The sequence below is a fragment of the Chelonoidis abingdonii genome, chromosome 2, assembly GCF_003597395.2.
Source record: "Chelonoidis abingdonii isolate Lonesome George chromosome 2, CheloAbing_2.0, whole genome shotgun sequence".
Taxonomy (NCBI): Eukaryota; Metazoa; Chordata; order Testudines; family Testudinidae; genus Chelonoidis; species Chelonoidis abingdonii.
In genome coordinates, this window is record NC_133770.1 from 238,409,454 (window position 1) to 238,435,498 (window position 26,045).

The 26,045-nt window shown below is 42.8% G+C and overlaps 1 protein-coding gene across 6 annotated transcripts in view; it reads left to right on the top strand.

Annotated features, from left to right (window-relative positions):
• MTFR1 (mitochondrial fission regulator 1) overlaps positions 1-26,045 on the top strand; it is a 38,211-nt gene that overhangs the window by 1,296 nt on the left and 10,870 nt on the right. For 2 of the 6 annotated variants that reach the window (XM_032804094.2, XM_032804097.1), the window contains exons 2-4: positions 10,012-10,155; positions 19,572-19,670; positions 24,778-24,896. In XM_032804094.2, coding sequence (XP_032659985.1) covers positions 10,090-10,155; positions 19,572-19,670; positions 24,778-24,896 — 284 coding nt within the window. In that variant the 5' untranslated portion in view covers positions 10,012-10,089. Of the gene's footprint in view, positions 1-2,874; positions 2,953-7,833; positions 7,895-9,386; positions 9,584-10,011; positions 10,156-11,356; positions 12,201-18,626; positions 18,761-19,571; positions 19,671-22,244; positions 22,285-24,777; positions 24,897-26,045 lie in introns of those variants that run through there. The other 4 variants (XM_032804095.2, XM_032804100.2, XM_075063060.1 and 1 more) reach the window with 4 other exon arrangements.

A 26,045-nucleotide genomic window follows, 5' to 3' on the forward strand; every position in this document is an offset into this window, starting at 1 on the left:
AATCAGTAAGAATGTCATCATATGACAAAGACAAAGTGATGTCTTGTTTGATTGCAAGAATGGCAAGACCAGTCAAGTGTTCCACTCGTAGAGCAGAGAGAGTTTTTAATGAGCTTTAGTTTTGAGAAACTCCGTTCTTCTGATGCTACTGTTACAGGAATTGTTAGTAGAATATGAGTGGCAATGTACACGTTAGGATATATGTTAACAAGTTTGCTGCTATGAATAAATTGTACAATGTCCATCATCGATTTTGCATGTGGCAACAACTCAATTCTTCATACAGTTCAAGTCCATTTAAATCAAAATGATCACCCTGCTTCAGGAGGCTCTCTAGGTCAGGCGTCCCCAACGCGGTGCCCGCGGGCGCCATGGTGCCCACAGAAGCGTCTCGGTGCACCTGCGTACTGGCTGGAGGACGAGCATCTTCTGAAATGCTGCTGAAATTTGGCGGCATTTCGGCACCGATGCCTCTGGATGACACTGCTTGCCGCCGACAAGCAGCGTCATCCAGAGGCGTCACCGCCAAAACGCTGCCGAATTTTGGCGGCATTTTGGTGGATGCTCGTCCGCCACCATGGTCCTTCATCTGGCCCCTGCCAGATGAAAAAGGTTGGGGACCACTGCTCTAGGTTCTTGCACTTTGTCATTAATTGCTCTTGTTTTCCTATTTCATTGAATTTAGTCCCGCTCAGCCTGCTGCCAGCTGAGTGGATGGAACCCCAGGCCGACAGCGAGTTGAGTGGCTCAGCTGGGGTCTCAGCCGTTGTCCTGCTCAGCCTGCTGCCAGTCTGGGGTTCCTTGGGGGTCCCCAGCCAAGCAGCAGGTGCTGAGTGGGGCTGGCAGCCGGGACCCCGGGTGGCAATGGGGCAGCAGCTGGAACCCCAGAGCAGTGGCAGGCTGAGCCTCTCAGCCCACCGCTGCATGCCATCAAAAATCAGTTTGTGTGTCGCCTTTGGTACATGTGCCGTAGGTTGCCTACCCCTGCTCTGTACACTAGTAAGGAGATTAGCATGTTACAGTTGTTGAAGGGCCCTGTTTAGCAGTAACAGGGCTATAGGAAAGTCAGTCAACATTTTTTGTTTCTCTGATGAAAACTGGCCAGCTCCCTTCCTCCTACCAAACTTGTCACAAATAATTGTCAACAACTTAATTTTCTGTTTTTGGTTAAGATACTGATTTTAAAAAAATTGAAATTGAATTCAGGATTGTTAGTAAGCATTTTTGGCAAACAAATTTGCTCAGTGACAATCAAAATGGCAACAGTACTGCTTTCATGTTTGGACCTGCAGGCGGGGGGAGAAGGGTGAACCAACAGCTGCAGCAGAGGAGGAGATAGGTGGAAAACTGCAGGACCCCAAAATCCACCTCTTGGGGTGCAGAGTGGCAACAGCAGCAGCAAACCCTCAGGTCTGATCACATGCCAATGGGCACCACTGCCAGCCCAACGGACCATGGTAAAGTTAGCACAGCATCTGATCTCAGGGACAGGGCACTCATGGAGCCACAACAGCTCATCCTGCCCTGTGCAGCTCCCCGCGGATGAGATGGATCACTGCCAGTCCAGGGAAGAGGCGCACTCCCCAACTAGGGTGACCAGATCCAGATGTCCTGATTTTATAGGGCCAGTCCTGATATTTGGGGCTTTGTCTTATATAGGCACGAATTACCCCCACCTAGGGTGACCAGACAGCAAGTGTGAAAAATCAAGACAGGAGGTGGGGGGAATAGGAGTCTATATAAGAAAAAGACCCCACAATTATAAAAGTGGGGCATCTGCTCACCCTACCCCAACCCCCTGTCCTGATTTTTCACACATGCTATTTGGCTATCTGTAGCCCAGCTGTGTGTGACCATTCCAATCCTGGCTGCCTGCGAGGAAGTGAGTTACTTTCACTGTCATTCCTCAGCAGGTAGGCAGCCAGCCTTTCCCCCCGCTCCCCAGCACCTCACCCAACCCAGCCCTGACAGCCCTCATGACGGAGGAAAGAGTCACGCTCACAGGTGAGTTCCTTCCCAGAGACCCCAGCAGCCAATCCCCTCCCTCAGACTGTGCTGCATTCAGCTCTCTCTAGGACCCCGCAGCCCTACTCTTACTTCTCTACTGCTTCCCGTGTGTCCGGGCTCCTGGCAGAGTGGTGCCCCCAGACCTAGTGGTGCCCTAGGCGGCTGCCTGTTCTGCCTATGGCTAAGGACGGCCCTGATTACAGCTCCAGCCTTAGGATGAATGGGACCTAAAGGTGATCCTGGATCAACCGTGTTCAGGCATGCACAGCAGTTGTCTTACTAAATTCCTATTGCTTCTTCGTTTACTAGAGTTACAGATCTTTTCCTTCCCACTTTGCTGATCCCATGAGTGTTGACAGAGAGCTCTATGTCACTGTGTAGGCAGAGCAGGGTGATGTGGTCACTGCCATAGAGACCTTGTAATCTAAATCATACAAATACAAGATTGTAGGTAACTGTTAATATTTTAAAAAAGTAATAACTTTGAGTTAAAATCTGCAAGTTCTAAGGAGGGCTTTGAAGGAAGGAAGGGAAATAAGTGAAAGGCATTATATGTGAAAGAAAGCATAGAATCAAATGAAGTAAAAATCATAAATGAATCATACTGTGCCATTGAATCTCCATGGATAGAAATGCCATGCTGTAATAATAAGAATATAGCGGTAGGGATATATTAGCAACCACCTGACCAGGATCGTGATAGTGACTGTGAAATGCTCAGAGAGATTAGAAAGGCTATTAAAATAAACTTAATTGAAATCCCACATTATTATTTTATTTTTATTATCATTCCCTTATTGACTGGGTACCTCAGGACGGAATGCAGAGATAACGTTTCTTGAAACCTTAAATGACTGCCTCTTGGAGCATCTGGTCCTGGAACTCTCCAGAGGAGAGGCGATTCTTGATTTAGTCTTAAGTGGAGCACAGGATCTGGTCCAAGAGGTGAATATAGCTGGACCTCGTGGTAGTTGTAACCATACTATAATTAAATTTAATATACCTGTGACAGGAAAAACACCACAGTGGCCCAACGCTGTAGCATTTAATTTCAGGAAAGGGGAACTACACAAAAATGAGGAGTTAGTTAAACAGAAATTAAAAGGTACAGTGCCAAAAGTGAAATCTCTGCAAGCTGCATGGAAACTTTTTAAAGACACCATAATAGAGGCTCAACTTAAATGTATACCCCAAATTAAAAAACATAGTAAGAGAACCAAAAAAAAGAGCCACTGTGGCTAAACAACAAAGTAAAAGAAGCAGTGAGAGGCAAAAAGGCATCCTTTAAAAAGTGGAAGTTAAATCCTAGTGAGGAAAATAGAAAGGAGGGGTGCCCATAGCAGTGCCACTGAGCTGGAGATATGTATTGTCATCAAATTTGAAATAGTTGTGTGTGAGTATAAAGACACAGAGCTCAGCAGCCAGTTGTGCTGTGGCATCATCAGGGATACTGTTCCTGACAGCTTGTATTCCATCTGTGTGTGGGATGTGCTAAAGGATCACTAGAGGACGATAAGTCCATTGTGGAGAAACTATATGAATTCTTTGCATCCGTCTTCATGGCTGAGAATGTGAAGGAGATTCCCAAACCTTAGTCTGTCTTTTTAGGTGACAGATCTGAGGGGCTGTTCCAGATTGAGATATTATTAGATGAGGTTTTGGAACAAATTAATAAATTAAACAGCAATAAGTCACCAGGACCAGAGGTTTTCACCCAAGAGTTCTGAAGAAACTAAAATGCGAAATTGTAAAACTACTAATTGCTGTAGTCTGTAACCTATCATTTACATCAGCTTCTATACCAGATGACTGGAGGATGGCTAATGTGATGCCAGTTATTAAAAAGGGCTCTAGAGGTGAACCTGGCGATTACAGGCCTGTAAGCCTGACTTCAGTACTGAGCAGACTGTTGAAACTATAAATAAGAACAATATTGTCAAATTTGTTGAGGAAGAGTCAACATGGTTTTTGTAGAGGGAAATCATGCCCCACCAATCTATTGGAGTTCTTTGAGGGGGTCAACAAGCATGTTGACCAAGGAGATGTAGTGGATGTAGCTTACTTGGATTTTCAGAAAGCCTTTGACAAGGTCTCTCACCAAAGGCTCTTATGCAGAGTAAACTGCCACAGGGTAAGAGGGAAGGTGCTCTCATGGATTGGTAACTGGTTAAAAGATAGGAAATAAAGGGGAGGTATAAATGGTCAGTTTTCAGAATGGAGAGAGGTAAATAGTGGTGTCCTCCAGGGAGTCTGTTTTGGGACTAGTCCTAGTCATCATATTCATAAATGACCTGGAAAAAGGGATAAACAGTAAGGTGGAAAATTTGTATATGATACAAAATTACTAAAGATAGTTAAGACCCAGGCAGACTGCAAAGAGCCTCAGAATGATCTCTCAAAACTGGGTGACTGGGCAACAAAATGGCAGATGAAATTTAATGTTGATAAATGCAAAGCAATGCACATTGGAAAGCATAATTCAACCTATACATATAAAATGATAGGATCTAAATTATCTATTACCACTCAAGAAAGAGATCTTGCAGTTGCTTCTCGGCTCTTTGAGCTAAGAGGTGAAAACATTATCTAAAAGTTGTATCAGTTCTCTGAAAACATCCACTCAGCATGCAGCAGAAGTCAAAAAAGCGAACAGAATAATTAAGGAAGAGAGATAATAGGAGAGAAAATATCATGTTGCCTCTATATAAATCCATGGTACGTCCACATCTTGAATAGTGTGTGCAGATGTGGTTGCACAGCTCAAAAAGGATATATTAGAATTAGAAAAGGTTCAGAAAAGGGCAACAACAATGATTAGAGGTATGGAATGGCTTCTGTATGAAGAGAGATTAAGACTGGGACTTTTTCAGCTTGGAAAAAAGACAGCTAAGGGGAGATATGATTGAGGTCTATAAAATCATGACTGGTGTAGATAAAGTAAATATGAGAAGTAGTAATGAGCACTTCCTTAACACAAGAACTAAGTCACCAAATGAAATTAATAGGCAGCAGGTTTAAAACAAATAAAAGGAAGTATTTCTTCACACAAGGCACAATCAACCTGTGGAACTCCTTGCCAGAGAATGTTGTGAAGGCCAAGACCATAACCGGGTTCAAAAAAGAACTAGGTAAATTCATGCAGGATCAGTCCATCAATGGCTATTAGCCAGGATGGGCAGGAATGGCGTCCCTAGCCTCTGTTTGCCAGAAGCTGGGAATGAGTGACGGGATGGATCACTTGGTGATTACCTGTTCTGTTCATTCCTTCTGGGGCACCTGGCACTGGCAGAAGACAGGATACTGGGCTAGATGGACCTTTGGTCTGACCCAGTAGGGCCATTCTTGTGTTACAAAAGCATTCCAAAGTAGGAGGTTGCAGGCTCAGTCACTTTTCCTGTCTGAGTACATCTGGAACCTTGTATGCAGATAGCAGTGTTTTATTTCAGTTTGCCATCTGTAGGCACTACATGTGACTGCATCTAGCACAATTCAGATATGGAAGCTAGGTGATTTGAGATTTGTAACAGGATATGAGAGCTTTCACTAGCTTGATTCCAGTCCAGTTCATATAGATCTTAAAGTAATGACTAAGTCATTGCAAGTGGAAAATGATTGTGGAATATTTTTTACTATCTCGCAACATGGTGTGGTGGTAATTTATAAATCATTAGTTAACTGCAGAAATTGAATTGTAGTTCTGTTGTCTTTGGAAAAAAAAAAAGATGCACTTGAGAGCAAAAGCAAGAGGAGTCTCTGTTTATCAGCATCAGATAGCAAAGTTTAGATCTGTGTTGAGCAGATGCTTCTGAAGACAAGTGGTCAAACCTAAATTCATATGGGTTATTCTTTAAATTGCTCTTTGTAGCTAGCAAGATATGACACTGTCATTCTTCTATACTTTGAGGTACACTAACATGACTGTTATGCTTCTGTTTTATAAAACTTTAATATAAATATTTTACTGTGTAGAATATATTGTAGCATTTGTTTATTGTTGGAATCTCTCTGGAAACTAGAGTATAAATAAACACTAAGACTGTTACTCTGGTGCTCAGAGATAAATAGGTCCTAGTAGTGACTGTGCAACCTCTGCCTACCAGTTATGTCACCCTTTATAAATGTCTAGTCTGCACTAGTTTGGGAAATGGATAGTCTTCAATCTGGTCCTACATTAAAAAATTCTTGATGGTTCTTCAGTGTACTGCTGTGGTGGTGTGTTTTGTTTTTTTTTTTGTTTTTTTTTTTTTGTTTTTTTTGTCTGAAATATTGTTTGTTCTTTGACACTCAGGCCTGGTTTACTCTTAAAATTTAGGTAAACATAACTATGGTGCTCATGAGTGTGGAAAAATCCATACCCCCGAGTGCCACAGCTATGCAGACCTAACTCCTAGTATAGACACAGCTAAGTTCATGGAAGCATTCTTCTGTCGACCTAGCTATCGTCTCTTGGGGAGGCAATGTTGCAACAGGAAACCCCCATCAGGTACTGTAGGCAGTGTCTGCCCTGTGGGGTTATGTGACATAGCTACGGTGTTGTAGGTAAGCTGCTATAGTTCCCAAGGTAGACATGACCTTGGTATACTTGCTTTTATAGGTGTCATTTCATCAGATGTTGTTAGGGCATGTGTCAGCATTAATGATTGCAGACATGCATTCCTGCTAAAGTGGGTAAACCTGATTTTTAAGGTGTCTGCTTTAAAGAGAGACTGCTTACTTCAAGATCATATTTCTCTTAATCTTGTACCTTCAAGTAATACCTCCGTTCTCTATAAGGAATTAGAGAGATTTTCCTCTATCTTTTTTCTTGTTTAATTTGTGAATTTGACAACACTTTATACGAATACAGTAAATTGATTGTATTCAGTCAGTTTCTTCTGTTGCCTGCATAGCTTTCACATAAATGGGTGTGAGGGGGACATTTTTTAGGAAGGAAATGTGTCTGTCAAGTTGGTGTCTTAATTTTTTTTTTCTTCTCTCCATTCCTGTGTAGCACTGTAAGGCTTGGTTGAGTGTTTCATTGTAACTTTTCTCCATGGTACATTGTTTTCTGTTTGACTCTGAAAAGTGCTTTTAGATTTACTCCTCTAGCTCGTTATTAAATAATGAGTATTATTTCCTTAACTTATAAATCAGTGTCCGATATAAAGGCAGATGTGAAAAATGGGGGAAACAGCGTATAGCAAGGCTCATCTGAGAAATACAGCGCTTCCTGGGGAGTGGAAGTGTCTGGAATTCCTTCCAGGATAGGGTCACTGAACATTGTGTCAGTTTCTGACTAATCAGGTGTCTATAAAGGAGGAGTTCCTGCTGTTGTGGGGGGAGGGGGAGAGTTTTCCTCTTTCCCTCCAAATTTACCTAGTTGGGGTGGGATATTAATCTTTATTAATTCTCTCCTAGATTCTGTTGGGAGTCTTTTCTTCTCTGAGACAACCTGCTTATAGCTTTCACAACCTGAATTAATAACTACCAACAAAGTGCTGCATCTTACAGCAGTGGTACTGCAGTATTCTGAATTACTGTAAATATAAAGGAGAAATTGACATGATTCTTGTCAGTTTATCTGCAGCCCCCAAAGTTGTGAATGCCCTTTGTCAGACTGACCAGTCTCTCTTCACTTGCTTGAAAAAGCTGTGAGGAGTAGCAGCCATTGAATTATTTTGTTTGCTAACTTAATACTTGGAGGGTTATTTTGCAAACATTAAGCTAGAAACTTTTTAAATGAACACCCAAAGTCTGCAAAAACAGGTTGCTTGAGTTTCTCCTCTCATGACGGGTGAGTTGAGTAGATTCTCAGTGCATTACTTTTATTCCTTAGGCACTTGTCAGCAGGAATTTCCAAACTGTAACCTCCATTTGGGAGATGACTGTCACTTGGTCACACTGATAAGTATGCCAGCATTAAATATTATCCATGTCTGTGGTTTCAAGAGAAAAGATAAGATAGAAAACTGTGCTAAGTAACTTTTGTTCTTTAGGATAACATCTTGCTGCTACTTAAAGTATTTCAAATGAAGGTTTTTGCTAGGGTTGGTAAAATGAACAAATGTTGAGTTTTTCCTTCTCAAATTTGGCAGCTACCTAAAATACAGGTGAGACACATTCTAGGAATTTCCATTATTGCTGTCTAGCAATTTCATTGAGGATTAAATCTTTGCATTCTTGGGATATCAGTAGATTGTGGAAGGGTTGTGATTCTACTGCACTCTACCCTTCTTCATACCCTTTGTGGTGAAGAATCTAGGCAAAACAAATGTCTTTAGGGTGGTTGTCATAACTCTAAAAAACGGATCTCGAAAAATATTTCACCTTGATGTTTTTATGAGTATTTTGTCTTAATTGGAGATTATGAAAACATTAAGACCATCTGTTCTGGGTTAATGTAGTGTTCTAGAGGGATACTCAGTGCTAGTATGCAGTACATCTGAAACAGACTTTCATGCTTTAATGGTTCTGATTCTATTGATGTAAATGGTACAACTTGCATTAACTTCTGAGAGAGCCAGATCAAGACCTTCTTCAGCAAGGAATTAAATGATGTGAAGTTGGTACCCTCAACCCTAGAATGCCTTATTAAGTATCTAAACTGGAGATACTCAGACTGGGGCTTGAGAGCTGCAAGTGGCTCTTTGTAACATGTGATATTAAAACTTTGTGTGATTTTAATTATTAATCAGCATGCTTTTACTGTGTTATTAACCAATTGCTGTTGATGAAATAAAACTTGGTCAGTCACTTTGCTGTGAGAATTCTGAATATGTAAAATAGTAAATGAAACAATGAATTCACACTATTTTGGTTCTTTTGATTTAACATTGATTGCTAATTTTGGCCCCTGAACCACTGAGGTCTGAGTGTCACTGATCTAGGCGTTGCTTAAAACCGAAGTGGTTTACTCGCTGAATTATGAATAGTCAACTTCTCTAAATAGCTCTGCTATAGAATAATTGTTCTATCAAACTTAAACTCTCGCCAAGCACAAAAAGATCTTAAACATCTAAACTACTGGTGGTGGTGGTGAGGAACTCAGTCAAACCAGCTTTTTTTAACCTCGCCTTAAAAAAATCTTTAGAGCTGAGTTGTTGGTAATAACTCCATATGGAAACTTGGCATTGGAGTTGTAAATTGTTGGAAAAAAACATGTTTGTAATGGAAACACTGGCAGTCCTAACTGTTGTGATGCTTGCAGGCATTTTCATGTCTTTTCTAATCCTCTGACTTGAGCATATTTCCTGCATATCATTTCTTTCCCATTACTTAAGCATTTTATTTATTTATTTATTTATTTATTTTATTTATTTATTTTTGGATGGTGACTAAGGAATTTTACTAGCTTCCAACAAATCAATATGTATAGTTCATACTACAATATTCCTGTTCAGGATGATTCAGTGCATATGAACTGTCTGATGAAGCCAAAAATGATCCTGAATCTACAGTGATAACTAATTGTTGTTGAGTGGCAGCACAAACACTTCTGTGATAAAAGAATGATGTTTGGATTGGAGTTTTGTTCATCTTCTACTCTGGCCTTTGAAGCAAACTTAAAACAACACAGAGTAATACAGTAAACAAGATGGTGAGGATAAATACTTATTTCTCTAATTATTTATTGTAATCTTAGTTGTAACACTTACTAGGGAAAGGATTTGACAGAAGTTACTTTTAAGCTGATGGTGTCCAAAATGCCATTTGCTGTTTACAGATGTTCCCAAGTGAGCAAAGGTCACTTACTTACTATCTGATAATTCTGTTTAGGACCTTCTCTTGCTTATTGCTGAAATAAAGCCATGGGAATGGTTCCTGCATTCTGCAACAGCAATTTTAGTACCTTAAATGTGACACACAATTTTTTTTAAAATCTAGAACCTATACAGAAAAAGTGGCTATTGTGAAAGTACTGGGAACAGTTGTTTCTCAAAGTCTGCATTCAGAGACAATTTCTACTGATCATCATTGGAATTGGACTTCAAGAAAGCCTTTTACAATGTTTGCCTTTTATTTCAGAGGGACTATGGAACCTCAGCAGCCCTGTAAGTTTAGAAGGTTTAAATACCAGTTTGTGAAGACTTTTTGCCATTCCAGATGATCTGCTGGATTAAACGTGTAATTAGGATGGTTTTTGCACAAGTTGGACTAAACATGGAATCAGTAAGTGTTTCAGCTTCATTGAAATTCTATCGAGTTCAAATATTTCAAATGTAATCCACTTAAATATAGAGTTCACACTGAGAGCATATGGGACTGCATTTTAAATTTTATGCCGTATTGGTATAATTCTAACATTAATGTAACTTGACTGACACAAGGTTATGAAACCTAATGCTTAGGTATATGATCATAGTTGCTATATAAAAAGTTAAAACAGGCTGTTGTGTTTCTGCTGCCTTTAATGACAAAATGTATAACTTATAATGTAACACTGCCATTCAGGGTGCACAAATTAATTTCTAAATAAACTAGTGTGATGCAATAGGTTCACCTCCCATACAGACTCCTGGCTATTCTAGTACCAGTTCAGGGGCCTGAAATGCTTGTAAACACAGTGGTACTTCGCAGATCTTTTGAGGGTATGTCTGCGTGTCAAAAAAACTACCTGCAGCAATGAGTCTGAGCTCTGGACTACGGACTCAGGCTCTTATTAAGGACACGTCTTCATTGGCAATGTTAAAGCGCTACTGTAGCAGCGCTTTAACTTGTGTAGTCGCAGCATAGCACTGGGAGAGCTCTCTGAGGTGTTTAAAAAAACAAAACAAAACCCACGCCCACAAAGAGAATAGCTGGTGCACTGTCTGCATTGGCACTTTACAGCACTGAAACTTGCAGCGCTCAAGGGTGTGTTTTTTCACACCCCTGAGCGAGAAAGTTGCAGCACTGTTAAGTGCCAGTGTAGACAAGCCCTGAGATGCTAAAAATAGCCATGTAGACGTTCAGGCTCTGAAGCCCAGGAAAGTGGGTGGGTTTCAAAGTGCAAGCATGAGCCAGAATGTCTGCATAGATTTTTTTTTTTTTTTTTTAAGTGCTGTAGCGTGAGCCTGAGTATGTAGACCTGAGCTCAGACTGAGTGCTGCCATGTGGATATACCTGTAGTCTGTTCAGTAACACCCCTTTCTCCCATTCTAGTAGGTATGAGAGCTGCAGAAGTGGTACTCTTCTGGCTTCACCTATTCCAAAACCTTTCCACACCTCAAGGGAGGGACAATGGTGATAGAGACCATTCTTGACCTGGTTTTGCACATGCTGTCAATCAGCCAGCCAACCACACCATATACTTTTCCCCTTTGCCCCTCATCTATACCCTATTGAAATTTCCTGTTTCATTGTAACCTTTCTCTCCTTTCCCTCCTTCCAGGAGCCCATAATGTATTCTTCTTCCTGCCATAATTTCCAAGCCACCAGCAAAGCACCACAGAACTACTGTGATCCTAATTGCGTTGTCCCTGTTTCTTTTTCTGGAGGCTGTACTATGTGCAAGAGCAGCAGAGCTGCGCACTCTGATGGGAAGCAGAACGGAGCATGTACACTTCTCGACTCCCTGCCTCATGCAGCACTGTAGCCCTTTCTTTCACTGCTCAGCAGAAGCAGCAGATCAAAACTAAAATAGTTGCACAGCAACCGTTTTCCTACTGACACTGTTGGGAGCCACTCTGAACAGAAGCAGTAGCTTAGGTGCAGTTCTCCCCTGTGAGACCTCCTACATATTCTTCCTTTTAAATGCACAGGGAGGATGGGAAAGGAAGATTTGCAATCGTTATATTTAAATTCATATATAGCCAGATTATTGTAGATTGATGACCTTTTTGTCAGGAGAGCTGGCAAGCTGAAATTGTAAAAAACAGTTTACATATGGCATAATTAGTGCCTTATGATGATCTAAAATAAAAAATTAGAGAATAGGAGCACAAATTCATACTAGACATCAGTTCTTTGAATGTGAAACTGAGATGTACAGCCATACAAATTCTGAGCGACCTCGCTGGGTCCTCTTCACAACCAATTCAGAGCATCAAAACAATCTGGACTATCAACTGTGTTGACATAGTCATTGTCATATATCTTTAGGTCCATTTTAAAAATAAAATATTCTTAATATGTGAAAGAACAGCTCCAGTTTTTTTTTTGTTTTTTTTCTTCTCCCCCTGCCCTTTCTCTTCCCATAGCAGGCTTGTGGTAACAGTTAAATTTCCAAGCACCAAGTGTTGTGGGTTTTTTTTATAACATTTCTCATTTGGGGGGTTGAGGCAGTTAAGTCACCTAGCCTAGTTGCGTCCTCGTATTAGCTGCTGATTCTCCTCCTTTCCCCACTATACACTACGTTAAGGTACATTCTCAGATCCAATTTTGAATGACTTCCACGGGTTATGTAGCCTGTAGTCTAGACCAGTGGTTCTCAAAGCCGGTCTGTCGCTTGTTCAGGGAAAGCCCCTGGTGGGCTGGGTCGGTTTGTTTACCTGCCGCGTCCACAAGTCCGGCCGATCACAGCTCCCACTGGCTGTGGTTCGACGCTCCAGGCCAATGGGGGCTGCAGGAAGGGTGGCCAGTACATCCCTCGGCCTGCGCTGCTCCCTGCAGCCCCCATTGACCTGGAGCTTCTGCAGTACTACATTGGTTAACCAGAAGCCAAACACAGGCCCCTTTTGGCATTCCAGCCCTTGGTTCCCATCCGGGCAACTTGCTCTAATCTAGTGAGAGGTTACTGAAAACCCATTTCACCATATGTCAGGTTCTTTCTAATCCCAAAGGGTCAGACACATACCCCCAGCTCAATATGAATCTCAAGTTTTACCCAGATATCACACTGTCAGCCAATCCTTAGTAAACAAACTAACGAGAATTGTTAAGAAAAGAGCTATAAATGGTTAATAGATTTTATTTATAATATACACACACCCGATTGCAAAATCCTTGTCGGGTTTGTAGCAGTGGTAGAATAGACTGTTAGCTTGTAAAGTCTCTCCAGTAAGATTGGAAGATCCTCAGTCCATAGTTCAAGATGCTCCTTTTTAGTTGTAAATCCACAGTCCAGAGACTTGTATCAGGAAAGAGGCAACATGGAGATGTTTCCAGTGTCTTTTTATACAGTCTTCCATGTACATGGAAATGTACTGTCCCAAATGAAGCCCACAGCCCCTGTGTGTGGAAAGTTACTGGCCATATCCCTTCTTCTGGCCTTCAAACAACCCTCCAGCCCCACACCACTCCAACCTTGCCAAACTCATCATCAGAAGCATACTCCCCACAGATCAGGACACACCAACTCAGTGACACCAGACCCTTCCAAAACAACAGATACAAAACCTGCAGATATATTTGCACTGCTACAAGGATCAGCACCGCAACACATCTTTCAAGATCCATGGGTTCTGCACATGCCTTTCATGATATATCTAGGGCTTGGCTACACTGGAGAGTTGCAGCGCTGGTGGTGGCTTTACAGCGCTGCAACTCACCGTCCACACTTGCAAGGCACGTACAGCACTGGATTTCCCTGGCTATAGTGCTGGCTGTACTCCACCTCAGCCTGGGGAATAACGACTGCAGGTCTGGTGATGCAGCACTGCTCCGCCAGTGTGGCCACCAAAAGTGCTGTTGTTGGCCTCCAGAGGTATTCCAGAATGCCTGTTCAGCCACTCTGCTCATCAGTTCGAACTCTACTGCTCTGACTTCAGGTGACCCGCTTTTTAAATGCCCTGGGAATGTTAAAAATCCCCTTCCTGTTTGCTCAGCCAGCTGTGGAGTGCAATCAGTGAATCTTTCCAGGTGACCATCCCTCCACGTGCCAAACAAGCCCCAGCATGGAGCAATGGCTCATCAGTGTTTGAGGGGAGGAAGCTGTGTAGTCCTAGCTGCGCTCCAGCCATAGAAATTACGATACCTATGGGCAGATATCAAGGGCCATGCTGGAAAGGGGCCATGACCAGGACGCACTGCAGTGCAGGGTTAAAGTGAAGGAGCTGCGAAGTGCCTATTGCAAAGCCCGCGAGGGAAACCACCGCTCTGGTGCTGCTCCCACAACCTGCCGTTTTTACAAAGAGCTGGACGTGATACTTGGGGGTGACCCCACTGCCAATCCAAGGACCATTATGGACACTTCAGAGCACGGGGGGATGGGGGGAGGAGAAACCGAGAGTGACAGTACTGGGGTGGGGGGAGACACCTCAGAGTCCCTGGAGGCATGCAGCCAGGAGCTCTTCTCAAGCCAGGAGGAAGGTAGCCAGTCGCAGCAGCCAGTACTTGGTGGAAGACAAACAGAGGAGTGGGTTTCTGTTAAGCAGCTTTTATTTTCAGGGTGGAAATTTTTCGGGAGAGGAGGGAGGGTTCCGCATGCATGCATGCCTAGATGTGGAATAGCGAGGGATGGGGGGACCATTGCTGCACACAGGCAAGTTGCATAGGGGCCAGGGCGGAATCAGCATTGCTGTAGAAGACCTTCCTGCTCTTCCCAGGTGACCCGCAGCAGCGAGATATCTTCCAGGATCAACTCTTACAGAAAATGTTGGGAGAGTGTTCAGTGTAGGTGCTCCCTGCAGCTGTTTGCTTTCCCCAACGCACAGAAACCCCGAGGACAGTACAGCTCTGAAGCAATCAGTCTCCATTACTCACCATTTCGGGGCTCCTGTGGGTTATATGCACTCTCTTTGGTATGGGAAAATTATGCTATTGTGAAGAATGTTACTCCTTCACTGTGTGGGAATAACTGAGATATAAACAATGCTGCCTCTAAGTGTTCCTTTCTTGCCTTTCCACAAGCAAGTTCTCGGCTGCCCATGTTATCAACAGCTCAAAGACTCCAAAACCTCTGGCAGAAGCCATGAAAAAGCAAAGACCTGCTGCAAGCAGTTATGGATCACTCTGCCACAGAGAATCAAAAAGTGCAGGACTGGAGGGAAAGGAAAAGCAAGATCTGCCAGAAAAACGCAGCGGCTAGGAAGAAAAGCACAAAGCAGCTGATAAGCATCCTGGCGTGCCAAGCGGACTCTATCCAGGCACTCGTAGCCATGCAGACAGAGCGCTACTGTGCCACCCGCCCCCCTATCCCAAAGCTCTTTCCTTTGTGCCCCAAAGTCAGCTCAAAACCCACTTCCCCAGCATCCAGGTTCTTACCATCACCAGCTGCCTCCAACACCTGTATGTTCACCAACCACCTCTGAGAATTACGACCCTTACCCTCTGCACTCAACCCCCATCACCATGCAGTATAGGCATCCTGAAGTGCAGCAGTCATTGCACTGCATTCCAGACAGGACATATTCAAACCCATGACTGTACAGTTTCCCACCACACCCCCCTGTCCTTTTAGGTTCCCAAAATGTTGTATATCTGTCAATAAAGTTATTTTCTTTTCAATAAATGAAATCTTGGCTTTGAAAACAGTCTTTATTATTGCAGAAGGTCAAAGATACCTTAGCCCAGGAAAGAAACAGGCACCGCAAATCAGCTTAGGAAAAACAGATTCCTCCTAACATTGTAACAACTACACTTCACTCCCGTGCAAGGCACCAAACATTACTGTTGGTTTTCATCCTCAAATTCCTCCCTCAAGGTATCCCTAATCCTTGAAGCCCTGTGCTGGGCCTCTCTAGTAGCCCTGCTCTCTGGCTGTACAAATTCAGCCTCCAGGTGTTGAACCTCAGAGGTCCACGTCTGACTGAATCTTTCACCCTTCCCTTCACAAATATGGAGGATGCAGCACGCAGATATAACCCCGGGGATGCTGCTTTCCCCCAAGTCTGGCTTCCCATACAGAGATCGTCAGCGCCACTTTAAATGGCCAAAAGCACTCTCCACAGTCATTCGGCACCAGCTCAGCCTGTAGTTGAACTGGTCCTTGCTCCTGTCAAGCTCCCCTGTATACAGTTTCATGAGCCAAGGCATTAACGGGTAAGCGGGGTCTCCAAGGATCACAATGGCCATTTCAACATCCCCTACTGTGATCTTCTGATTTGGGGAAAAGTCCCTGCCTGCAGCTTCCTGAACAGGCCAGTGTTCCGAAAGATGCATGCATGATGCACCTTTCCAAGTTAGCCTGTGTTAATGTCAATGAAATGTCCACGGTGATCCACAAGTGCCTGGAGAACCATAGAGAAATACCCCTTCTGATTAACATACTCGGATGCTAGGTGGGGTGGTGCCAGAATAGGGATATGCGTCCCATCTATTGCCCCTCTACAGTTAGGGAAACCCATTGTGCAAAGCCATCCAGAATGTCCTGCACGTTCCCCAGAGTCACAGTTCTTCTTAGCGATTAATGGCCCTGAAAACTTGCATCAACACCATTCCAACGGTCGACTTTCCCACTCTAAACTCGTTCCCGACCGATCGGTAGCTGTCTGGAGTTGCCATCTTCCAGATTGCAATAGCCACCCACTTCTCCACTGTCAGGGCAGCTCTCAATCTTGTGTCCTTATGCCGCAGGGTGAGGGTGAGCTCAGCGCACAGTCCCATGAAAGTGGCTTTTCTCATCCGAAATTTCTGCAGCCACTGCTTGTCATTCCAGACTTCCATGACTATGTGATCCCACCACTCAGTGCTTGTCTCCCAAGCCCAAAAGTGGCGTTTCACGGTGTTGAGCATTTCCATGAATGCCAGAAGCAATTTAGTGTCATACACGTCAGGTGACTCGCTATCGTCAGACTCATCACTTTGTATCTTAAGGAATAGCTCAACTGCCAAACGTGATGTGCTGGCAAGACTCGTCAGCATACTCCTCAGCAGTTTGGGCTTGATTTCCTACAGAAATTGCACTGCGCAGAAACCACTGAGAAAGTCAAGATGGCACCAAACGTGGACGGAAAAACAGGGATTGCTGGGATGTGAAGCAATGCATGACACGGCGTTGGGACAGGAAGCAGAATGACCCGCACCCTACGCCCCCTTCTGACAACCCACGGCGCCAAAATGGCATCAAAATGGGATGAGGTGCTCTGTGGGATAGCTGCCCATAATGCACCACTCCCAACAATGCTGCAGATGTGGCCACACTGCAGCTCTGGTAGCAGTCAGTGTGGCCACACTCCAGCGCTTTCCCTACACAGCTGTACGAAGACAGCTTTAACTCCCAGTGCTGCACACCTGCAAGTGTTACCAAACCCCTAGCGTGCCTCATCTATGGCCTTTGCTACACTGGCGCTTTACAGCGCTACAACTTTCTTGCTCAGGGGTGTGAAAAGAACCCCCCTGAGCGCTGCAAGATACAGCACTGTAAAGCGCCAATGTAAACAGTGCCGCAGCTCTGGGGGCGCTGCTCCTAGCGCTGCAAGCTAAACCCCATCAGGATGTGGAGTACGTGCACTGCTGGGAGAGCGGCAGCGCTTTGAAGTTCCAAGTGTAGCCATACCCTATGTGGGGGAAACCAGACAATCACTATGCTCTCAAATGAACTTGCCCAGAAGGATAAGACAAAAACACCGTTTCACCCCTGGGTGAATGTTTTTCACAGAGCAATCATTCTATAACTGACACCTCAGTCCTCCTCCTCTGAAGAGACCTGCACAACACCTTTGAAAGAGAAGCCTGAGAGCTTAAATTCCTAACTTTGCTAGATGCTAAAAATCATAGATTGAGTAGAGACACTGATTTTATATCTCATTACAACAGTTTGTAACCCATTAAACCGCCTTTGTCCTATGAATACAGAGGTGTTAATTAGCCACTTTTTGAATGGTCTATTGCAACATTGTAAAACATAAGGAGTTAACACACCTTGTTCCACCTTGTATTTTTGCTGTTACACTCAGGTTACCTTTCCCAGACCTGAAGAAGAGATGGTGTGTAGCTCAAAAGGTGTTTTTCACCAGCAGAAGTTAGTCCAGTAAAAGAGATTACCTCACCGGTTGTCTCTCTAACATCCTGGACCAACATGGCTACAACAATACTGCAAACAGCATAGACTACGTCATTGTTGGAAAAATATCTAATCATAGTCCCTGCTAGTAATTAACCACATACTCTGTATCAGAGGGGTAGCCGTGTTAGTCTGGATCTGTAAAAGCAGCAGAGAATCCTGTGGCACCTTATAGACTAACAGATGTTTTGGAGCGTGAGCTTTCGTGGGTGAATACCCACTTTGTCAGTGGGTATTGGGTATTTTTGCCCACCCTGCGTCTGACGAAGTGGGTATTCACCCACGAAAGCTCACGCTCCAAAACATCTGTTAGTCTATAAGGTGCCACAAGATTCTCTGCTTCTTTCACATACTCTGTAATGCTCTCTTCCCATTATTCTTTGGTCCTTCTTATCCCCCGATAGTTGTATGAAGACTTCAGTGACATCCTTCTGGTTATTTTTTTCCTTTCTGTTTATTTTCCAAATACACTCCTGGGATCAGATGCTCACTCTACCTCCTGAAAACTTCCTGTCATAGGCAATGATATACATAAATGTTCACAGCCAGCAACAGAGCAAATGAAGAACTAATGGTGGCTTTGCATATGTTTTGTCAAATGTAGGGTTCTAGCATGTTGCCAAGTGTCCAAGCTTTATTATACTTGTGGCTTTTTGTTTGCTCAAAATCCTGCATGTGGCTTTGGACATAGGGACTTTTATTGCTATAAATTGAAAATATTCCATCCCCTTGGAATATTTTAAAAGGTCTGGTCATCTTATTTTTTTTAACAATATAGAATATTGTTGAATTGAACCAATGCAAAGTCCCCATGGAAGAACACAAAAGGAAGAAACTTGATTAAACTGCAGCAGAAAGCAGTTCAAATGAACAGATGTGCTGAAATGCTGTGCACACCTTCATGTTCACTAGGTATGATGAGAGACTTGTCATGATTGGAAGCATCCTGTTCTCTTCCTACAAGTCTTACCTCCTTCCCTTCCCATCACCTGCTTGCCATTTTTTTCATAAACTATAAAGGAATTCCACAACTGCTTGGCCAATCTGCTTGGCCACTTGCTGCTAGTTAGTATTGATCCTGGCAGCATCAGTGTGCCTTGTGCTGTATGATACACAAGTAAAAGCAGTCTGTGGCCCAAAGAGCTTTCATTCTAAGGCAAGAAAGAGAATGTGCTGGGAAACAGAGCTAGGGATAACTCATTAGAGTTTTTTATAATTATTAAACTCTGGTTTTGTCCATGTCTTGGAATGAGGTATTTGACCTACTTCAAATTCCTTTTCCTTCCCAAGTTAACATCCTTTAACTTTTTTTTTTTTTTTTTTTTTTTTTTTTTTTTTTTAAATAGATGAAGATAGCTCTGTTCTGAGTGTTTCAATGGGTTGTGACTTGAGGTCTGTCACATAGAATGTGAATTCCTTAGGGCAGAAGACTGTCTTTGAATAGCGCTGAACATGCTGCAAATAGTTAAAATCAATTATTTGTGCTAATGCAAGCAAGTTAAAATATGACTTTCAAAATAGTGTGGGTGACCAGTATGAATTTGAGTGCATAGCATGTCTTCCATGCTGCAGGGGAATATGTAGTTTTTGGTATGTGTACACTTAAACATTACACAGTACAAATATTGCTGGATGGAGCAAAATAATTTTATTGTATTTTAATTGTATATTTGGTAAATGATCTAACAAGTACTATAACAGTTCACCTAATTTTTTTCCTCAGGTGCTCTGGTCAGGCAAGTCTTATGGTTCATCTCGAAGTATTGTAAGGAAAATTGGTACTAACCTCTCTCTTATCCAGTGCCCAAGAGTTCAGTTTCAGGTAGGAATTCTCCACAGTTTAAAATCCTTCTTAAAATACTTTTCTATTTTTCTCTATGGTGTTTGTTTTGTGTTAGAGGACTTTGATTTGCAGGTGCATTTAAAACTAAATATGTAGGTTATCTTTGATGCTTCAGATAAGCAGAGTAGAAGAGGCCCCTCGTTCATATCAAAGTTAGTTTTCCTCCCTCCTCCTTGCTGTCCACCCCCATGTCTTGCCAAAGTCTAGTCCAGGGGTAGGCAACCTATGGCCCATGTGCCAAAGGCAGCACGCAAACTGATTTTCAGTGGCACTCACACTGCCTGGGTCCTGGCCCCTGGCCACCAGTCCAGGGGGCTCTGCATTTTAATTTAATTTTAAATGAAGCTTCTTAAAAACCTTATTTACTTTATACAACAATAGTTTAGTTATAAATTATAGACTTATAGAAAGAGACCTTTTAAAAATGTTAAGATGTATTACTGGCACGCGAAACCTTAAATTAGAGTGAATAAATGAAGACTCAGCACACCACTTCTGAAAGGTTGCTGACCCCTGGTCTAGTCTCTTCAGTTTCTACTCTGATATCCCAGCAAATGTTACATTGCTGTTACACCCTGAAACGTCCAAGGGACTTCATCCAGCCTGTAGGAATGTTAATTTATAAAATAGCACTGTGTGGCTCTTGTAGAGCTTTGACTGTAAAATAGTCCCTGCTTTTAAAACTAAGTATTTCAAAGAGCCCTACTTCAATTGGCTTGCTCCAATCTGATGTGCTGTGGTAAACATTGCTACTGCAGTGTATGCTAGCTCATCACAAAAGTGGGAGTCCTCTGGGTTGACTTCTAGGGATGTAAAAGGCAAGTTCATAATCTCCTGAATGCTTTTATTGTCTGGGGCATTCACCACAGAAGACTACAATTTATTGTATGTTGCTCTTTTAAAAAAACAAAACAAAAAACCCTCTTCAGGAAAACTTAGCAGCTTGCCATTCTTGACTGCTCTTTTCCAAGGCAAGAGACTTTCTTGGTTACAAAAGTAAAAAGCAAACTCTGCTGTGGTCAAAAAATAGGTAATGTCAGAAATAACTTCCAAAGCCAACTGATAAACCTGAGTAATGGAAGTGCAAACAATGTTACTTAAGAATGAGTGGAAAGTAAATACATGTTGCTTATGCACATGATACAAATTCTCTAAAGGTGAACACGGTAAGCAAGATAGTGTGAGCTCACTATTTGTTTAGTCTTTAAATATAGACTTGAACTGTGTAGGTGAAAGAAGAATATGTCAAATTCTGTGCTGTACTCTGAATTGTGCACTTCTTATGTTAACAGACTAGAAAGTTAGGGGTGGTGGTGGTAATGACGTAAACAAGAGGTGGTTATTTCCTCCTCCTTGTGTTGTAACAACAAGTCTTTCTGGAACAGATGGAAAATACAGAAACTGCAACACGTGCTTTTTAGAAGTCTGTTCTGGATAGCAAAGAAAAGTTTCCAAATAGGATAATTTGGAGGGGCTGCAATTCTTGAGCTGAGAAAGAAACCACATTAGTCTTTTTTGAGAGATGTGGAGAGAGGGGAAGAAGGCTTTGGGTAGAAAGTTTGCTGATTGGGAAATGTGTCCATTTTAAGGCTTGGTAATTCAAACAAATGTAGGCTTTTCACTTCTTAAAACAGTCGTTCTCAAACTTTTGTCCTGGTGACCCCTTTCACATAGCCTTTGAGTGCGACATCCCCCACTCTTATAAATTAAAAACATGTTTTTATATATTTAACACCATTATAAATGCTGAAGGCAAAGTGGGGTCTGGGGTGGAGGCTGACAGCTCATGACCCCACATTAAATAACCTTGCAACCCCCTGAGGGGTCCTGACCCCCAGTTTGAGAACCCCTGGCTTAAAATATATTTGCTTTTCTAATTTTCTTTAATGGCATAGGAGTTAGTTTAATGTGTGATGTTGATAGGAAGACCTCCCTCTGCTATTAAAGAGAAATTAAGTTCCTTACCATTTTATTAACCAGATAACTTCATTTCTTGTGGTATGAGAGAAAATCCTGTGTCTTGTATTTTCTTCTTACAAGAACACAATGCCTGTAGGAGCCCTAACTTGACTTTCCTGCTTCTTATATGAATCAAATATTAATACCTCAATCTAGATTTTGCATTACTATTAATGAAGTGTTTGGCATTTGCCAGACATTTTGAAGAATAAACTATTTCAGGAATAAAGTCATTCAAGTTTAAAATTTGTATTTACCTTAGTATATAAATCTGATTGTGATAATACAGTGAAAGAAAGATGATGATTGAAGAAGCACAGTGGTTCCAGTGAACAGACTTTGAAATCTTGTAAATACCTGAGCTTTAGTCAACAAATTAAATCTTTAAAGTTGTTTGTTTAAAGCACTGTATACAAGCCTTTTGCTCTTGTCCAGCATGTTAGAGATACATAAGTATGGTTTTGATGTGTTTGACTCAAAAGATGGCATTCTGAGTGTTCTTTTCAGCATCTGTCTTGACTATTTTCCTTTGAGACTGTTGCTATGTTGAAACTTTCCTATAGATATCTCTTTTCCTTTTTTCTTTCCTGCTAGCTTTAGCTATAGTATGAAAGGACCATGCACTGAACCTGCTGTAAGTTAATTTTTGTACAAATTAATTGCCTCAGCCATTAGCGCATGCCTATGATCAGTGTCTTTTAACTCCAGCTAAGAACCATAACCCATATTTTCTACAAGTCTTCATTTCACCTTGAACTTCTGATAAACGGATTGGAGATATGTATCCGTTACTACCTTGTTCATATGTGCTTTACCACATGGCAAGCTTTTATTCCACCAATCTTAAAACAATAGAGACTGACATAACCTAAATTTTTATTTGAGGGTTTAATATCTTAGGGTAGAGGTGGGCAAACTACGGCCCGTGGGCCACATTCGTCCCGCGGGACCATCCCGCCTGGCCTTTGAGCTCCTGGCCGGGGAGGCTAGCCCCAGCCTCTTTCCTGCTGTCTTCCCTCCCCCTGAAGCCTCACCTCGCTGTGCTGCCAGCGCTCTAACTTGCCGCTCCTGCCAGGCAGCACGGGTGGCATTGCTGGCTTGAGCCGGGTGGTGGGGCTGCGAACTCCTGCTGCTCGGAGCAGCATGATAAGGAGGTTGGGAGTGGGGTCGGGGGTGGGTTGGATAAGAGGCCGAGGGTCCCGGCGGGTAGTCAGGGACCAGGGAGCGGTTGGATGGGGCTGAGGTTGGGGGGATTCAGTTAGGGAACAAGGAGCAGGTGGAGTCTTGGGGGCCTGTCAGGGGGCGGTGGTGTGGATAGGGGTTGGGGCAGTCGGGACAGGAAGCGGGGGCAGTGGATGGGGCGGAGGTTCTTGGGGGAGCAGTCAGGGGACAGGGAACGGGGGGGGTGGATAGGGGGTGGTGGTTAGGGACAGGGGATCCTGGGAGGGGCAGTCAGGGGACAAGGAGCAGTGGGGGTTGGATGGGTGGGGAGCTCTGAGGGGGGCAGTCAGGGGATGGTAAATGGGAGGGGGTGGATAGGGGACAGTGGCCGGGCTGTTTGGGGAAGCACAGCCTTTCCTACCCAGCCCTCCATAAAGTTTCGCAACTCTGATGTGGCCATTGGGCAAAAAAGTTTGCCCACCCCATCTTAGGGGTTAGCTATTGCAGTAGTTTTCCTTTCTGTTGGTGTTGGAGGATTTCACTGGAATTGAAAAACCAAGTAATGGCAGATGCAGTTGACTTTCTATATTTGTATATGAGGCTCATAGTATTGAGTAACCTGTAATGTAGCAGCTTAATAATGCAATACAACAGAACCTATTTTTATAAGGAGTTTGAATTTGTTTGGTACGGGGCTCGCAGGGACAGACAATTCATGAAAACCTTACTGTCATGTCCCCATTCCCTCCCGTCTCTTCCCTCTCTCTTGTACGTGAAAAGACTTGTAATTGTTGGACTGGGAAGTATCAGTAACTTGCTCACTTGTGCCAGTTGTTTTCAGTTTTCTAATTTCTACAGTGGGCATTTAAATTCTAACTTTTTTCAAGCCCTGACATTTGCAGAGAGAACATCAGTTTTGAAGGGGGGAAGGGGCGAGTACCGTACTTAACTTAAAATATTTCATTTTCAAAATAAATTACATTAAATAAATCTGATCAAAATAGGAAGTTCTAGTGACCCTAGCAAATTATTAAAATGTTTGATTTAGTATAATTAATTGAGTGGTGACTGTTTGTAGACTTTGGCCTGGTCTACACTTGGGGCGGGGATCGGTCTAAGATACGCAACTTCAGCTACGAGAATAGCTAGCTGAAGTCAACGTATCTTAGATCAACTTAGAATCACTTACTTCGAAGTCCTCGCGGCGTGGGATCGATGGCCACCACTCCCCCGTTGACATTGCTTCTGCCTCTCGCCGAGCTGGAGTTCAGCAGTCGACAAGAGAGCGATCGGGGATCGATTTATTGCGTCTACACTATAAGTGATAAATCGATCCCCGATAGATCGATCACTACCCACCAGTCCGGCAGGTAGTGGACATACCCTTAGAATACTTGCCTGCTTGTGCCAGTGAAGTACTTTGTTGCTTATCCTGTATAACAAATAACTTGTATTGGCTTTATAGTGCTAAATAAGCTGGTTATATACCCTAGGAAACTTGCTGTGACCTTTTATATAGCAAAAATAATCTCTGTCAAAGCAAGGGGCCTGAGCCAATGCTTATGGAAGTCATTGACTTCAGCGACAGGTTTCAGAGTGGTAGCCATGTTAGTCTATATCAGCAAAAACGAGTCCTTGTAGCACCTTAGAGACTAACACATTTATTTGGGCAAAGCTTTCGTGGGCCCATGAAAACTTGTGCCCAAATATATTTATTAGTCTCTAAGATGCCACAGGGACTCCTCGTTGTTTGTTTTTATTGACTTCAGTGGGCTTTGGATACTATCTTAGATAGTGCCAAGTATGCTAAGATCCCTGATGTCTTGTGTGTATTTTTAATAGCTACATGCAGTATCAAGCTATTGTACTCTTTCAAATACAACTGTAAAGTAGATTGGAGAGTGCTTTCAAAAGCAACAATCCCTTATTAACTTTAAAAAATGCAATTTTGCCTTTAAAATTCTAGGTTACCTCTCACTCTACAGAAGGAAACCATTCTAAGCAGCTCAGAGAAGACTCAGTAGCCTCTTTTGCAGATGTGAGATGGGTTGCTCAAGAAGAAGGTGATGTCTCTACAAGGCTCAGGTATGTTTTGTTAAATCTCCTTGATTTCATCATAGGTTCCCTCAAATCATAGAACTTGCTATCTAGAGTATTTAACACTACAGGTGTGCAAGCATTTCTGTATTGTGGGAGGGAATGGAGGGAAGAAACCAAAATCAGGTTAATAGGATTATGAATGGAAGCGGATATGGGGCTTTGATCCAGGGAAGGAAGGCTCTGCACTAGATAATTCTAGCATTATAGGCGCCCATATCACACTTGTGTCCCCACACAAATGCTCACTGTGATATGGGACCATTGTCAGCACTCTTGGTTTTTTTTTGTTGCTGCACTTGCTTGAGATGGGGTTATCGCTGCTGGTCCTGAACCATGTCTCTGTGGGGTTTCGGCTGCATTAGGGCAGTTGATCCTTCTGGTGGTATCTCACAATATCTGACCTACCTCTACTGACCACTCTGGTTAAGGCTCTGCAGTGCAGAGCAGAGACACTTTTACTTGTAAAACAAACACACACACACACTCTTGCATTTGATATTTAATTTTTATAAGCATCAAAATGGGCAGGCAGTGAATAGGGAACTGCACTCATAGCTGTAGGACAGGTACTACTGCAATGGTCAGGGAGTGTTTTTATGGGTAGAGTGCTCTGTATATGCCTGGAATGAGATGGCTAATGTAGACGCTGTATTATTACAGTTTGCGCTGGTGCAGGCTTCAGTGGCATATTCTTTCTAGAATAGACAAGGTTTCTGTTTACTTTACTTTAAATAAGGAGCATCTGAGGGCCCTGACTGATGGCTTTGGTATTCACAGATGTAGTAGCTTCCTCCAAAGGACACCTATTTTAAAAGCATGCATTTAGTGATTACCTCAGTGCCCTCCAACACAACTTGCTATAGTAAAATATTGCATAATAGGAATATGGCTGCAAGCCACTGTTAATTTCAGTAACTCAAAAGAGTGTAGCAGAAATCCATCAACTTGACTTTTTAGAGAGAAATCCCCTTTGATAGGTACATTCCAGCACAGGGAATGTCTGTTCAACTCCTGTGTAAGAGCTGAGTTATACAGTCGTTCAGCTTTATAGTGTCAATGGGAAGAGTAACTCTTTGCTTCAAGGAAGCACCTATAGATTGTTGTGGGACTTAGGTATTGTTAGTTAAGATTTTT